The sequence below is a fragment of the Salmo salar genome, chromosome 16, assembly GCF_965601325.2.
Source record: "Salmo salar chromosome 16, fSalSal1, whole genome shotgun sequence".
In the NCBI taxonomy this organism is placed as follows: Eukaryota; Metazoa; Chordata; class Actinopteri; order Salmoniformes; family Salmonidae; genus Salmo; species Salmo salar.
In genome coordinates, this window is record NC_138306.1 from 68448679 (window position 1) to 68465515 (window position 16837).

Sequence of the window (16837 nt, forward strand, 5' to 3'; positions counted from 1 at the left end):
TGATAGACAGGTACAGAGACTGGCAGACTGAATCTGGTGACCTTGTGTCGCTGTTTGTTTTATTTGTTAACCAACCTATATGCCCACCATTCAGAACAGCATAAGCGATTGTCAGCCTCACTCTCATTCCATATTCCCTCTTTCCATCTTTCATTTTGTCTACCCTTATCACCTGTTTTAGCCCCCATCTCCTTTTCCCTAGACACATCTCTCCCTTCTCACCCCTCTCCTCTGTCTCTCTGTCCATTCAGAACCCTCCTCATACTAACGTCAGCCTTGTGATAGAACGTACAGTATCATATACAGTCATAAATAAAGACAAACGGTGCACGTAGATGTAGTAGGAAATTACAAACAGGTCGGCTCGTACTTGAAGTCACCCAGCTTTTTGACTATTTAATTTGAGGGAATGACCGTTGTGTCTTTAAAGACTTAACGCCTTTGAAATAAGAACAACTAAGGGCCACCGGGGTGAGTTGTTAAAGTCCTTTTAGTTTTTATTTCGTCTTGTTGTCTTCCCGCGGTCTTCAGCTTCTCTTCTGTTGTCTGTTACATGATATCCTGCTGGTGCTGTGTTGACTCAGAGACCACCTGTAGGGGGAGACAAAGGAGACATTTACTGTAACGTGAGGAGAAGAAAGCCAGAGATTGGTGTATCAGAAGTGAGATAACAAGCCTGTTATACTATTAGGAAAGATACATGTGCAAAGTAAAGTTACAATGTGTGTTGGTCGAACAGTATGGCTTGTGAGAACTTGAGTCAGGTGGAAGGGAAACCTTAGGTGGATTATATTGTTGTCAGCGCGGGAGAGGAATTTTAGATGTTCTCTCAAATACAAGTCTGTGGGTGTGTTAGTGAGCTATCTCTAGGTTCACACTACAAACAGGTGTACCTCTGTCAGGGTGTGTGTGTGTGTGTGTGTGTGCTTGCGTGCCAGTGTGTGTTACCTCTCCGTCGCGGGTCTCGATGGTCTTGATAAGGACACTTTTCTTTGAGTGTGACTCAGCAACGCGATGATGATGCTCTGGGCTCGTTTCTGTCCAGACAGACAACCGTATAATTAATATTCATCTTCTTTACAACAACTCTGTTCACCTTTTTAATTTCTTAAAATCAATTCATGAATGGTTCTATTTATGCATCAGCAGTGAGGGGTCAAGTGAGGATCATTTGAAGTTCCATCCTGTCACTTTTGATTTCTGCTGAAGTCAACTGCACAAGATTTAGCTACCTGTTTCAAGTGTGCCCTCTTGTGGTGTGATGCTGTAACGCATCTTATTTTGCTGCAGTTTTTGACAAATGCATAGTGTGTGTGTGTGTGTGTGTGTGTGTGTGTGTGTGTGTGTGTGTGTGTGTGTGTGTGTGTGTGTGTGTGTGTGTGTGTGTGTGTGTTGTTCTTACCACGGAAAGTCATGGTGGAATAGTTCTGTATGGGCAGGGAAATCCTACAGAGGGAGAGAAAAGGGGAATGTCAGTTTCTAGCAGTGATACCAAATACCATTGTCATACAAGATAATTAATCACCTCTCTGTCCTCAGCCCTCTCCTCCTTTCTCCTCGCTGTATTCCTTCAGCCCTCCTTCAACCCCCTGCCATTGTCTTCTCTTTCTTCCCCCTATCTCCTGCCCTCCTCTATCTCTCTCTCTCCATCTCTCCTGCCCTCCTATCTCTCCATCTCTCCTGCCCTTCTCTATCCCTTTCACCTCTATCCCTTCCTCTCTCCTGCCCTCCTCTCTCTCCATCTCTCCTGCCCTCCTCTATCTCTCCATCTCTCCTGCCCTTCTCTATCCCTTTCACCTCTATCCCTTCCTCTCTCCTGCCCTCCTCTCTCTCCCCATCTCACCTGCCCTCCTCTATCTCTCCATCTCTCCTGCCCTTCTCTATCCCTTTCACCTCTATCCCTTCCTCTCTCCTGCCCTCCTCTCTCTCCCCATCTCACCTGCCCTCCTCTATCCCTTTCACCTCTATCCCTTCCTCTCTCCTGCCCTCCTCTATTCCTCTCTCCTGCCTCCCTCCTCCTGCTTCTCTGTCACCTACCCCCACTCCTCCCCCATCGAACCTGCTCTCCTCTCCTCATTCCTCTCTCTCCTCTTCTCCCTCCTCATACCTGCTCTCCTCTCCCTCCAGCAGTTTCCTGTAGGTTGCTATCTCTACGTCCAGGGCCATCTTGACGTTGAGCAGGTCCTGGTACTCTCTCAGGTGCCTGGCCATCTCATCCTTCATGTTGGAGATCTCAGCCTCCAGACGGGAGATGGTGTCCTGGAACCCGCCGGCCTCCCGCCCGTGGCGCTCCTCCATCTCTCTCATCTGCCTCATCAGAGACTCGTTCTGCAGGGAGGGAGAGGGGGTTAGGGGGAGGATGGGAGAGTGGTAGGAGGAGGGGGGGTGAGGTGGAGGAGTTGAGAGGGAGAAAAGGAGGGGGAGAGAAATTAGAGAAAGAGATTGACGTGGAGAAGTGTGCCGTCATGTTTCTTGGAAGGGAACTTGCAGACCAGGCAAGGTCAAAATGAAGAAAATGAGAAGGAGAGGAATGAAAGTGTGGTGGTATGACTTATGAAAGGACAGAAGGATTTGAGGAGGTATAAAGGGTGTCGTGAGAATAGTATTCAGACTGAGAGACTTACGGTGCCTTTAAGGGAGTCAATCTCACAGGTGTAGGACTGGAGCTGGTGTCTGAACTCCATGGTCTCCATCTTGGCCTGTTTCAGAGCCTCGTTGTTCTTGTTCACTGCCTGGTTCAGGTCTGTCACCTACAGGAAGTACATCACTTTGTCTGACATCACAGTAATTGCGCCGCCCCCACAGCGCCAGAGACATGTTCTTGTAAATCAAAGATTTTGATTGATCTCTCTCTCTTTCTCTTTCTCTCTCTCAAATAAAATGTATTTATATAGCCCTTCTTACATCAGCTGATATCTCAAAGTGCTGTACAGAAACCCAGCCTAAAACCCCAAACAGCAAGCAATGCAGGTGTAGAAGAACGGTGGCTAGGAAAAACTCCCTAGAAAGGCCAAAACCTAGGAAGAAACCTAGAGAGGAACCAGGCTATGAGAGGAACCAGGCTCTCTCTCTCTCATTATCTATCTATCTATCTATCTATCTATCTATCTATCTATCTATCTATCTATCTATCTATCTATCTATCTATCTATCTATCTATCTATCTATCTATCTATCTATCTATCTATCTATCTATCTATCTATCTATCTATCTATCTATCTATCTATCTATCTATCTATCTATCTATCTATCTATCTATCTATCTATCTATCTATCTCCCAATTCCCTCCCCCCTCCCCCTTTCCCCCTTTCTCTCTGTCTCACCCCCCCATCACCTTAGACTTGTACCACTCCTCGGCCTCCGAGATGTTCTTGGCTGCAATGCCCTCGTACTGGGCCCTGATGTCCCTGAGGGCAGCTGTCAGGTCCGGCTTGGACATGTCCATCTGGATCTGCACCTGGGTCTCCTGCATCTGGGACTGCATTTCACGGATCTCCTGCAGGTGAGGCGTGGGGGGAGGTGGAGGGGGGGAGAGGTAGAGAGGAGGGAGGGGTGAGGTGAAGTAGAGAGGAGGGGGGAGGTGGAGGTGGGGAGAGGAAGAGAGGAGGGAGGTGAAGTAGAGAGGAGGGGGGGAGGTCAATAGGTTGAAAGTGGAAGAAGGCGGAGGAGGAGAAGAAGGAGGAGGGGGAGAGATAGTTGGAGAAGGAGAGAGCGTAGGAGAGGTCAATAGGTTAAGGTTTCTGCAGATTTCTCTTCCCCATTGTCTGTTAAGACGCGCACACACACACACACACACACACCAATAGTGTTTGTTCACCTTTTATAAGACAGTGTGAGTGTCTGCTAAATAGTTAGTCTATGTAGCTATTGGTTAACTATTTAACTATCTGCATTGACCCTTTTGTCTCATCACATATGCTGCTGCTACTGTTTATTATCTGTCCCTTTATTCCTACTTATATGTACATATCTACCTCAATTACCTTGGACTCGGTACTGGTAGCCCTTGTATACAGCCAAGTTATCATTACTTATTGTGTTTCTATTATTACGTGTTTGACTTTTCTGTTATTTCTCTATTTTCTTTCTCTCTGTGTTGTTGGGAAGGGTTGGTAAGTCAGCATTTCACTGTTAGTCCACACCTGTTGTTTACAAAGCATGTGACACAAACCTTGATTTGATTTGGTTTGTGTGTCTCCACTCCTGTCTCAGAGAGTAATGAGTCTGTTGTAGGAGATTACACAGACCTCATACAGCAGCCCACAGGCCCAGTGCCAACTGCCCACTGCGCCTGCAGTGTGTGTGTGTGTGTGTGTGTGTGTGTGTGTGTGTGTGTGTGTGTGTGTGTGTGTGTGTGTGTGTGTGTGTGTGTGTGTGTGTGTGTGTGTGTGTGTATATGTGTGTGATGTGTGTATATATGTATGTGTGTGTGTGTGTGTGTGTCTTTGTTCATTCCTACCATAGAGAGACAGACAGATGGAATGACCAATGACTAGATGTGTTGACAGACAGACAGACAGACAGACAGACAGACAGACAGACAGACAGACAGACAGACAGACAGACAGACAGACAGACAGACAGACAGACAGACAGACAGACAGACAGTAATAACACATAGCAAACTAAAATCCACAGACTGAGTAACGTACCTCCTCGTGAATCTTCTTGAGGAAGGCGATCTCCTCCTGCAGGGTCTCGATGCGTCTCTCCAAGTCTAGACGGGCCAGAGTGGCAGCATCAACATCCTAGAACAGACAGACGTTAAGAGTAGATGAATCTGACAGACATCTCACTGGGCAAAAACTGATTGAATCAACATTGTTCCCACGTCATTTCAACCCCCCCCCCAAAAAATTTGATGATGTTGAATCAACGTGGGACACTAAGGGCATTTCGTATTTTTTTCACCCAACTTTTAACCTAAATCCAATGATATAGTGATTTCTTTGTTGATTTAATGGTAAATTCACATTAGCTGACAAATCCCAAAAATCTTAACGTTGAACCGACTGACGTCTGTGCCCAGTGGTGTGGCAGTTCAAATGACTATCCAGTCTACATTTAGATGAAAAGGGAGGAAAATACTAGTAGTGAGACATGAAAATGTTATCATATTCATCATCTGTGTTGATTAATAGTGTTCAACTCACAGCTCTGAAAGCAGCCAGGTTGTTCTCTGCATCCTCCCTCTGAAGGATCTCTTCTTGCAGTCTGGATACACAGTCGAACAAAGAGATGGAGTGAGACCCGATCACAATTGTGTCTTTTACGTGTCCGTCCGTACCTTTTATTTGTATTTGTTTTTTTTATTTAACATTTATTTAACTAGGCAAGTCACCTGTCTAATAACAAGTGATTTGTCATCTGAAAATAGTATGATATGGACTTTAAGACTGCCGTGTGGATATAACGTGCAAATGTGTTTATAATCCAATCCCAGGTCCCATTTTGAATACCAGCTGTAGACGTCAAGAGGCCGTACTGACAGATAGCCGAGATCTGGATTGTATCTGTCTGAATACAGATGTTTTCATTCCTGGCCTTTTATAGAGTCGGACCGTGGCGCCAGTAAGCGACGGTAAGGACATGCCTCTGTAAGGGCTAGAGGCTTAGACCATACCTTAATGTGAGAAGGAGGCTGGCTCTAGTCCTTCAGAAGGAGGCTGGGTCTTTCAGGGGTTAGGTGGTGGATGGATCTTGTTGACTTAATTAAAGGTCCACTGGAGTTGGGACAAGACTATCCCACTCTGCACTTGTGTGCATCTTTCTTTCTTCACCAGTCTTTATTAATCCCTAGTGCTTCTCTCCTATTTCATGGGTTGAATGAGAATGTCATGGAAGATTCTGTGCTGCCGCTCAACTCCACACATACACTGCATATTTAATATGTCGTCTAGGCCTACACTTCAACAGCAGGGGAGGCATGCTGATCTCGCAACTATGCAAATGGAAGTAAGACTATCGCACATTTGAAAAACCTGAAGCGGAAACACTCGCTATTTTACTTGCAGTAAGAATCCAAATACACGTCGTCTTCAACAGCACCTCACAATCAGTCCACTTGTACTGAGCGATATGACCAAGTTTAAAAATACTTGCCGTAACCACAACAAACAAACCAGCTAAACCACTACAGCTAATCGAGAGGCGCTGACTGAAATCCCAGGGGACTGTATGCATGAACCAGCCGTGATATCAGTGCTGCTTTAGGTAGCTGAAATGTCACGCTTACTTTATACTAGGATCTACACTTCTAGAGTTCTCCTCTCTCTAATCCTACCCATGATCCTCTCCTTCATCCACTTATCCACCAATCAGAAACTACACCCCTGCAGTCTAACATCAACTGAGCAATTAATCGATCAATCAAATGTATTTATAAAGTCCTATTTACATCAGTAGTTTTACAGTAACTTCTAGTTGCCATATTTCTCCCCTACTGTTCCTCCTTCTCCCCTGCTCTTCCTCAGTCTCCTACCTCCTCCTTCTCTTCCCCTCCCCCCTCATCCTGCTCCTCTCGCTTCCCTTCCCCCCTTCCGCCCCTCTTTCCTACCTGAGTTTGAGTTTGTCCAAGTCTTCGCCCAGGTTGTCCCTCTCCACCTCGACGCGGCTCCTCTGATTGGTCAAGGCCTCCACCTGGCGACGCAGGTCCCTCATCTCCTCCTCGTACAGGTCGGCGATGCGTGTGGGTTCACGCCCCCGCAGCCTCTCAATCTCCACCACCAACGTAGCGTTCTGCTGCTCCAGGAAGCGAACTTTCTCGATGTAGCTGGCGAAGCGGTCGTTCAGGTGCTGCAGCTCGACCTTCTCGTTGGTGCGCGTGTGGAGGAACTCCTGGTTCAGCGCGTCGGCCAGGCTGAAGTCCAGCGTCTCCCCCATCCCCGCGTAGGACCGCGAACCGTGTGCGGTCGATGACATCACAGGTCCCCCGAAGTGAGACGAGGTGCGGTAGCCGGAGTAAGAGGGCGAGGCGGAGGTCTTGGTGACTTCGTAGACCCGGGAGGAGATGTGCCCGGAGCCGCCATGCCCGAGTCCGAGGCCCCCGCCCGAGCCCCGGCTACTGTAGAGGGAATGTGACATGGCAGGGCTGTACCCTGCGCCAAAGGTGCGGCGGTAGGAGGAAGAGCCAGACTGGGCCGACTGAGCAGAGGAGCGGTAGGAGCTCATGGTGGCGCAGGAGAAGGGTCTGGGCTGGAGCTGAAGAAGGGTCTGGGTTGGAGCAGGCGAAGGGTCTGGGCTGGAGCAGGAGAAGGGTCTGGGCTGGAGCAGGAGAAGGGTCTGGGTTGGAGCAGGCGAAGGGTCTGGGATGGCTGCTGGAGTGGACTAAAGCAGGGAGGCTGACTGAGGGACACACAGGACTCACTCTGGCTATTTGTAGTACCTACCCCCTCATATCCCCTCCCTCAAATCCTCTATATACCCTCCCCTCTTTGCGTCTCTACCCATCTCTTCCCTTCTCTGTCTGTGTCTCTGTCTCTCCGTCTCTCATCCCCCCTCCCTCCCTCTCCAGAATGGGCTGTCACAGGTCCTGGTGTGGGGTCTGGTATTTGGTTCAGATTGTGTTCCAGCGTGAGAGGAGAGAGGGTTCTGGGAGGCTGTGTCCACCCTGACCGTCACAGCAGCATGACTGAGCTCACAATGGCCAGCTAGACCTCAGCTCAGCTTCATGTCCACACCCCAGCTCAACCCTAACCTTAGCCTCAACCATAACCCTAACCCTAGCTTCATGTCCCCTCCCCAGCTCAACCCTAACCTTAGCTTCATGTCCACTCCCCAGCTCAACCCTAACCCTAGCTTCATGTCCCCTCCCCAGCTCAACCCTAACCTTAGCTTCATGTCCACTCCCCAGCTCAACCCTAACCCTAGCTTCATGTCCCCTCCCCAGCTCAACCCTAACCTTAGCTTCATGTCCCCTCCCCAGCTCAACCCTAACCTTAGCTTCATGTCCACTCCCCAGCTCAACCCTAACCCTAGCTTCATGTCCCCTCCCCAGCTCAACCCTAACCTTAGCTTCATGTCCCCTCCCCAGCTCAACCCTAACCTTAGCTTCATGTCCACTCCCCAGCTCAACCCTAACCCTAGCTTCATGTCCACTCCCCAGCTCAACCCTAACCCTAGCTTCATGTCCACTCCCCAGCTCAAACCTTCTCTAGCTTCATGTCCACTCCCCAGCTCAACCCTAACCCTAGCTTCACGTCCCCTCCCCAGCTCAACCCTAACCCTAGCTTCATGTCCACTCCCCAGCTCAACCCTAACCCTAGCTTCATGTCCACTCCCCAGCTCAAACCTTCTCTAGCTTCATGTCCACTCCCCAGCTCAACCCTAACCCTAGCTTCATGTCCCCTCCCCAGCTCAACCCTAACCCTAGCTTCATGTCCACTCCCCAGCTCAACCCTAACCCTAGCTTCATGTCCACTCCCCAGCTCAACCCTAACCCTAGCTTCATGTCCACTCCCCAGCTCAACCCTAACCCTAGCTTCATGTCCACTCCCCAGCTCAACCCTAACCCTAGCTTCATGTCCACTCCCCAGCTCAACCCTAATCCTTGGGTTAGAAAGGGGTCTATACTATATCACTCAAAGCAAAGCTAGGATTATATCAATGCCACTCTTTCGCTCTTTCATTTCTAAATGGGTTTGTAGAATATCATTTGTAGGATTGTTGCTCTGTTTGTTGTAGTTTGATGGAGCTGATTGGTTGATTCAGACATGCTCCAATGACTCATGTTCTTCAGAACATTATGTTGAAGGTTTACTGCATAGCTAAATACGAAAGCATAGTCATTCATTGACAGAATTTAGTACACAATACATCAATTGAAGTGCTTCTGCAGGGAAGACCTGGCTTCACTGACTTCACGACTGAACAATTTAACGATGGTTTTAAATGCTGCATCATCCACACATGGTTAGGCAGAGTGTTCCTCTCGATGCGGTAGGTTAGGCCAACCTGCCTTAAAAAGGAAAAGCATCCCAAAGAGAAGAGAGGTATGTGCCTGGCCTGCCCTCTCTCCTCCAAGAAAAGAGCAAGAGAGCCATCATTGTTCCTGAGCAAAACGTGGCCTAAACAAAGGGCGCCATTAATGATGATGTCATCATAAACATCTGTCACAGCTCTCACTGGCTGAAGGAAGGGGGCTTTAACTTTCTAAGGACATCGTATGGACTATGGATGCCATGATGGGATGAGAGGGAAAAAAGCACTTCTCAGGAGACCCCATCCACTCAGATTACCCCAGACTCTACTGCATTTTATTGAGAATTGTATGCATTGGTGAAGTCAGACGACATACTATCCTACGAGATGCTTTGGGTTTGGCCCTTGAGGCTCACATTGTTCCTAGGGGCTGAGTGTGATAAGCCACTATCTACCTGGAGAGCGGGGTGGTACTATACCACTATAGAATTATCACTGAATTATCACAGTGAATTATTGTAATGTTTGTTTATTTGTCAGTTAATCCCATAAGGGATGGGTTGCCAATTGGTGATTTGACACGAAAATTAAATATCTTTAATTCATTTGTCATTCATTCATTAATTCACCAGTAGTATCACATAGGTAAAACAACCTACCCCAGAGGCCATCACTGTTGGGCCCAATGCGTGAGTGAGGTGTGCAGTGATTGCTCCTCCCCTACCCAGGCCTGGTGGTGTCAGAGATATATATAGATCTACCAGACTGAACACTGTGATCACAGTGGAAAAGACCCAAGCAGAGCAGTCTCTCTGGGCTTCCTCAACACTCAGCAGAGAGAGAGAGTCAACTTGACAAGACGTGTAAACAAAGAGCAAAGTGCTACCTCCCTTCCTCCTTCCTTTCTTTCTACTCTCCCCCTCGTCTTCCATCCCTCGCTCTCTCTCTGTCTGTTTCCCTCTCTCGCTCTTTCTCTCTCTCTCGCTCGCTCTCTCTCTCTCTGTTTCCCCCTCTCTCTCTTTCTCTCTCTCTCTCTGTCTCTCTCTCTGTCTCTCTCTCTTCCCTCTATCTTTCTCCTCTCTCTCTCTGTCTCTCTGTCTCTCTGTCTCTCTCTCTCTCTCTCTCTCTATTTCTCTCTCTCTCTTTCCATCCTTCTCATACTCTCTCTGACAAGGCATGTAAACAAAGACCAGTGCTCTGTCCTTCCTTCTTTTCTTTCTACTCACCTCCTCCTCTTTCATTCCTCTTTCGCTGTCTCTCTCTATCGTCCTCCGCTCTGTGCGTCCCAGCGCTATATAAGGCCGGGTGCTGCTCTGTCTGATGGGGGTGGTGTTTAATGACCAGCATGAAGACCAGCAGATGGAGACTCATATGAATGAGAAGCAGAGCAGGGCAAGACCATGTTTATGATCTCTGTGTGCTTTGTTAAGATGACCTCAGAACAGAATGATGGGCTAGTTTTCATTCCAAATGTTCAGATGTTTCCACTGTATTGGTTATTGAACTTGTGTTGAACCTGTTTGACACTTCAAACCATCAAGTAGCAGAACAAAGGAGATGGACTGAGCCAGAGAAAGCCTGGACTGAGCCAGAGAAAGTGCATGGGCTGCTGGATCAAGACGATCTGATCGTCCTTCCAGTTATTATCCTGATTTTGGTTACAGGGCCAGGCCAAAGGGCCAGGACATAGGCACAGTTGGCCGTCACCAAGAAGGTTAATCTCCCTTTTAAAAGCCTTTGGACTGATACTATGTGAAATATGCTACTTTTATTGAGATGGTTGAATGGATTTTTGCACTTCCAAACATTACAGACAGTAGGGTGATTCTTTTTTTTACCACTGTTAGATGTTCGTTTACCATACTATTTGTATTTATTGAGGATCCCCCATTAGCTGTTGCCATGGCAGCAGCTATTCTTCCTGGGGTCCAGCAACATTAAGGCAGTTATATACAATAAAAAGTATTACATGACATTACATTTCATAACACTTTCCACAACACGTTAAGTGTGTGCCCTCAGTCCACTACACTACTACCACATATCTACAATACAAAAATCCATGTTTTACGTGTGTGTAGAGTGTGTGTCTTATCATGTGTATGTGTGTCTGTGCCTGTGTGTGTCTCTCTTCACAGTCCCCGCTGTTCCATAAGGTGTAAATACTGAGGAGTATTTCTGTCTGTAATAAAGCCCTTTTGTGGGGAAAGACTCATTCTGATTGGCTGGGCCTGGCTACCCAGTGGGTGGGCCTGGCTCCCATGTGGGTGGGCCCCTGCCCAGTCATGTGAAATCTATAGATTAGAAACTAATGAATTTATTTCAATTGACTGATTTCCTTATATGAACTGTAACTCAGTAAAATCGTTTAAATTGTTGCATGTTGCGTTTATATTTTTGTTCAGTGTACTTCTCTTCCCTGTTTAAGGGTTCTATGTCTCCATTTTGTCCCTTTAACCTGTGCACACCTTTGTTATATCTACCGCACCCTCTTCAGGTGACACCATTGTGCGTCTGAGCTTTACGTTGCTGGGCGACAGGATCCCTGTTCTCTCACACTCTAAAATAAACACACAGCAGAATGGGAACAAAAGCCCTCAAATGCTTCCAGGCAGCGGCATTCCAGTCAGGCTGCGTCAGGGGGGAGCAAGTTCCTGGTAGGTCTACTGTACACTGAGTGACCAAAACATTAGGAACACCTTCCTGATATTAAGTTGCACCCACTTTTGCCCTCAGAACAGCCTTAATTCGTCAGGGTATGGACTCTACAAGGTGTCAGAAGCGTTCCACAGGGATGCTGGCCCATGTTGACTCCAATGCTTCCCACAGTTGTCATAAATTGTCTGGATGTCCTTTGGGTAGTGGACCATTCTTGATACACACGGGAAACTGTTCAACGTGAAAAACCCAGCGGCGTTGCAGTTCTTGACACACTCAAACCGGTGCGCCTGTGACCTACTACCATACCCCGTTCAAAGGCACTTAAGTCTTTTATCTTGCCCATTCACCCTCTGAATGGCACACATACACAATCCATGCCTCAATTATCTCAAGGCTTAAAAATCCTTATTTAACCTGCCCGCGCCCATCTACACTGATTGAAGTGGATTTAACAAGTGACATCAATAAGGGATCATAGCTTTCACCTGGATTCACCTGGTCAGTCTATGTCATGGAAAGAGCATAATATTCATCATGTTTTGTACATACAGTGTAACCAGGTGAAAGCTATGATCCCTTATTGATGTCACTTGTTAAATCCACTTCAATCAGTGTAGATAAAGGGGAGGAGACGGGTTAAAGAAGGATTTTTGAGACGTGGACTGTGTACGTGTTCCATTCAGAAGGTGAATGGATAAGAGAACATATTTTCGCCATAAAATAATTATGAAATAATGAAAAATATTAATAACATTCCACCCATGAGGCCACTAGGTCATTTGACTGCAGGAAAGGGCTACCTATAAGTTACTTTGAAAAAAGTGGTTCACTACATCCAAACTACTTTGTGATAAATTATCAGATATAAATCTGAAATGTCATAGACTGCAGTTGGCAAGGTCACTTTGGGGTCGTACAGACGTAGGATCTCAATCTAAGCCAGTTTGCTACAGCAGGAAAAGAATCATGCAGCAACAGGAAATGTGAATTACTATGTCAAATTAACAGAATGTATCATTTTGCATATTAAACTTGAAAACGATGTTTCAGGTGAGAATTAGATAGGTCTGATGCAAAGAAAAAAAAGGAAATGTTTGCCTGCTTCACCCATATTTTATTTTCTTGCAAAAAAAATGTGTGTGTAGTTCCAGTAGTTAGCTACACCTCTACACTGCAAAAAAACACAACCTACATTTGAATTGAGTTCATTTACCACCAAGCTCCTGCAAAATACAGTTAAATTACTAGCTGAACTACATCTAGTTCACTACTCCCCAACACCGTTGAGCACTACACTATAATGTTGATTAAGTGCTCTAAATAAATGCGTTACAAGTAAATCTCAACCAGTAGATGTCAGTCATGTAACACGTGTGAATGTGGGCTTCATTCATGTTTCTTCTATCAATCAACACGCCCCATTCCGTTGATCAAAAACGAACTAAAGACATTTCGTGAAAGTTTCAGGGAAAAAAAGGCATGTTTGGTCTTAGATATCTAAAGACCACATGATTATATATGATAGTCCACCAGAGAAGTGCTACAGGGACTCCTAGGGATATAGGACCCACAGTACCGACCACCACAGATCTCTCTAACCCCTGCTGAACCCCAGAGAGGTTCAGTTTCCTTGTTTTCCCCCAATCTGTCATAGTACATTTCATTAACCCCCAAGGAGCACCAGGCTCTTTTTGGGGGGGGGGGGGGGGGGGGTCATCTAACACCCGCAGCTCAAACAGAACCACTCTGACCTTCAACCTACTTCCCCAGCCTGCAACAAAATGAAACAGGCTCCCTGTTGTGCTGAATCCCTCATCCTCCATTTGGGGTCTCTGAACTCTCTGTCTGAGGGATGGGAGAAGAAGTGTGTGTGTGCTTGTGTGTGTGTGTGTGTGTGTGTGTGTGTGTGTGTGTGTGTGTGTGTGTGTGTGTGTGTGTGTGTGTGTGTGTGTGTGTGTGTGTGTGTGTGTGTGTGTGTGTGTGTGTGTGTGTGTGTGTGTGTGTGTGCCCGCCAACGTGCGAGCAAGCGTATGTAAACGTGTTTAACTATACTTGTGGGGACGACAAGTCCCCACGAGAATAGTTAAGCAAAGAAAAATTTGACCAACAGGGAACATTTTGTTAGTCCCCACAAGGAAAAAAGCTATTTCTAGGAGGTTTAGGGTTAAGGTTAGAATTCGAGGGACAGAGCTGGTCATGAGGGACAGAGCTGGTCATGAGGGACAGAGCTGGTCATGAGGGACAGAGCTGGTCCTGGACCAAGGTAAGGTTTCTGTCTCCCTGGGAACATGTGCATCCAACACGGTTCTTAAATGCTGATTTCTCGCATAGATGCACACATTCGTTCAGGTTGTAGACCATGTAACTAGGCCTAGGACCGTGTAGGCTACAGTAGTTATGGGTTTCGTAACAGTGAGTGTGTGACAGATTGCGCAATCATCCCAAATCCTCCCTGGCTCTCTTGGCTTCGTTTCACAGTGAGCATACGGTGAACTGTTCAAGTCCTAGTGTCCCAGCAATTGTAATGCGAGTTTTGCAGGCACATACACTAATAACATCCACATGTGACATAAAGCTGTAATCTCTATATTTATATTCCATAGTAAACAATACCTATTGTGATTTTTCAGACGTAAATGAGACGCTGCTTCCCCCCCCCCCCCCCCCCCCCCCTAAGAGTTGCAGATGAGTCTGTGCCCTGAGACTGTATTACTCATACGCCATGACTCACTTACTGTGAAAACACTTTTAGTACCAAATAGTATGGCGTAAACATAATAATTCCTAGTATTAGGCATCAATTTCCATGTTTGTGTCTTTGATTGCCAAGAACTTTGTTTCCATGGTATTATGCTAAATACATTTCTAAGAACAGCAGCTCCAAAAAGGGGAAGAAGGATGAAAGGTATTTTCCTGGTGAAATGTTAAGCTTAAACTCAATGCTTTCTATGGCAGGAAGTGGTGTCCATATAAGGAGCATAAGATGCTTTCCTGTTACAGTTTTTGTTCAATCATGGCTGATGTTTCAAAACTCTAAGCACATTTTAAATTGACTGAGTACAAACACACAAAATCATACAGTCACTTTTTCACCAGACTTAATCAGTGTTTCATCTAGAAACACATGTTTCACATTGCAATACATTTACATTTAAAGCAATTGCTTTTTACAATGCAATGCTCCCAGTACTTTTGATATGATTCTCTTCTCTTTTGTTAAAATATTTCATCTGACTGCTCTTAATTGATGACCACTTAAATGTTTGGTAACCTATAGATTTGACATGCATACTGGTTTGTCTACTGCAGATTTTGTGAACCACATCATGGAAATGTCTGTAAAGTAGAAACATAAAAAGTATGACATATACTCAAATGTACTACTATGATGATGACTATTCTGACTTCGCAGTAAAGAAATAAAACATCTGATACTGACGAGATCAGATATATGTAACGAATCAATTCAAATCAAAGTTTATTGGTTGCTTAAACAGATTATCAGATGTTACAGCAGGTGCAGCGAAATGCTTGTGTTATGTGTTTCTAGCTCCTACAGTGCAGTAATACAATATTAATACAATGCAATACCAATATGCAAATAAAAACAGAAAGTCCAAAACAAGAATGAATGCATCCCCATACAAAATGAAGTTGCTGGGGTCTGACAGGCTAAGTACAAAAAAGTGCTGTAATTTCTAAACCGTTCACCCGATATGGATGGAAATACCCTCAAATTAAAGGTGACTGTCTGCTCTTTAACTTCATAGTCACTGTATATAGTTTGATAACTGATGAACACTGTACATTTCTATATTTGTACCTCAAATGTATCAATTTGACATCAGTTTATGTTGGAAGACGTGGCTGTAAATACTACATCATTCTCCATCAGCCAGTCTGCTTCAATTGGACAAAGTGGAACGAGTCGCTCTCATGTCCTACCATTTTGGAATTATAGCATAGTATCCAATGCACTGCTGAAATACCTGGGTTGTATATAACAATATATTCCAGTCATTATCTGAATTTCATTGATAACCTGCTAGCTGATGAATTTTGTCAAGCAGAGAGGCAGGCGATAATGTATCAGTTGACAAGTCACATAGAAAAGGTGATCTTGTACATTGTTACATGGGGCAAAACATACAACGCCGAGCTATGTTTTTTCAGTAGCCAACTGCTTTCCAATCCCTCTATTTCTGATGATTTGTCCTACGTACTGTATGTACTGTATAAGGATAATGAAAATGTCAGACTGGATTGAAATGTGCATGTCAAGTTATAGTCAACTACTGTAGGGGAAATTATATTTACCATCTACTATTCTTTCTATTTAGCACTTCAAAAATAACAGTTTTCAAATCGATATTGGATTAAATGGTAGTTAAAAATGATCAAGCCTATCATTATCTGATGTCTTGGTGACTAAACAAAATATGCTGATGGTATTTCACAGAACACATGGATTGTGCATGAATGACTCATGGGTGAAAGATGTGTTAAAACCCTCATTGCACAATCAAAGGTTCTGAACTTAAAATAAGGGTGTCACGCCCTGAGAGAGACATTTTATTTCTCTTTTTTATTTTTTATGCTGGCCCCCTGTGGGAATTGAACCCACAACCCTGGCGTTGCACACACCATGCTGGCGTTGCACACACCATGCTCTACCAACTGAGCCACAGGGAAGGCAGGTTGTCTCTGATTGGGAATCATACTTAGGCAGCCCTTTTTAACCTCCTTCAGTGTGGGATCTTGTTTTTGTACATCTCAGTAAGCCTGCGGAACGTGATGTTTGTTTTTCATTATTTTGATTTAGTGTTCTGAGTTACAATAAAGTAATATGAGCACTTACCACGCTGCACCTTGGTCTACTCCTTTTGACGATCGTCACAAAGGGGCAATACAAGTGTTATCAGTTTAGAGTTTTGACTCACTAAACACAAATGCTTTGTTTATAAATTATGTCTGAGTGTTGGAAAAAATGATATAAGTAATTTGAAATGATTTATACTTTTACTTTTGATACTTATTGTATATTTTAGCAATTACATTTACTTTTGATGCTTAAGTATATTTAAAACCAAATACTTTTAGACTTTTCCTCAAGTAGTATTTTACTGGGTGACTTTCACTTTTACTTGAGTCATTTTCTATGAAGGTATCTTTACTTTTACTCAAGTATGACAATTGGGTACTTTTTCCACCACTGTATACCACTTACTGTACATATGAAAAAATGTGTCAAAGTG

General features: G+C 45.1%; 1 protein-coding gene across 1 annotated transcript; it reads right to left on the bottom strand.

Annotated features, from left to right (window-relative positions):
* Nucleotides 1-32: 32 nt before the first annotated feature.
* On the bottom strand, nucleotides 33-7362 carry LOC106574241 (desmin). The gene is made up of 9 exons (XM_014149971.3): nucleotides 6559-7362; nucleotides 5156-5216; nucleotides 4655-4750; nucleotides 3337-3498; nucleotides 2625-2750; nucleotides 2108-2328; nucleotides 1403-1446; nucleotides 949-1037; nucleotides 33-591 (listed from the first exon to the last, which is right to left on the bottom strand). Exons 1-9 carry the CDS (start codon nucleotides 7170-7172, stop codon nucleotides 550-552), a joined length of 1455 nt encoding a protein of 484 aa, XP_014005446.1. The 5' UTR covers nucleotides 7173-7362; the 3' UTR covers nucleotides 33-549.
* Nucleotides 7363-16837: the final 9475 nt, after the last annotated feature.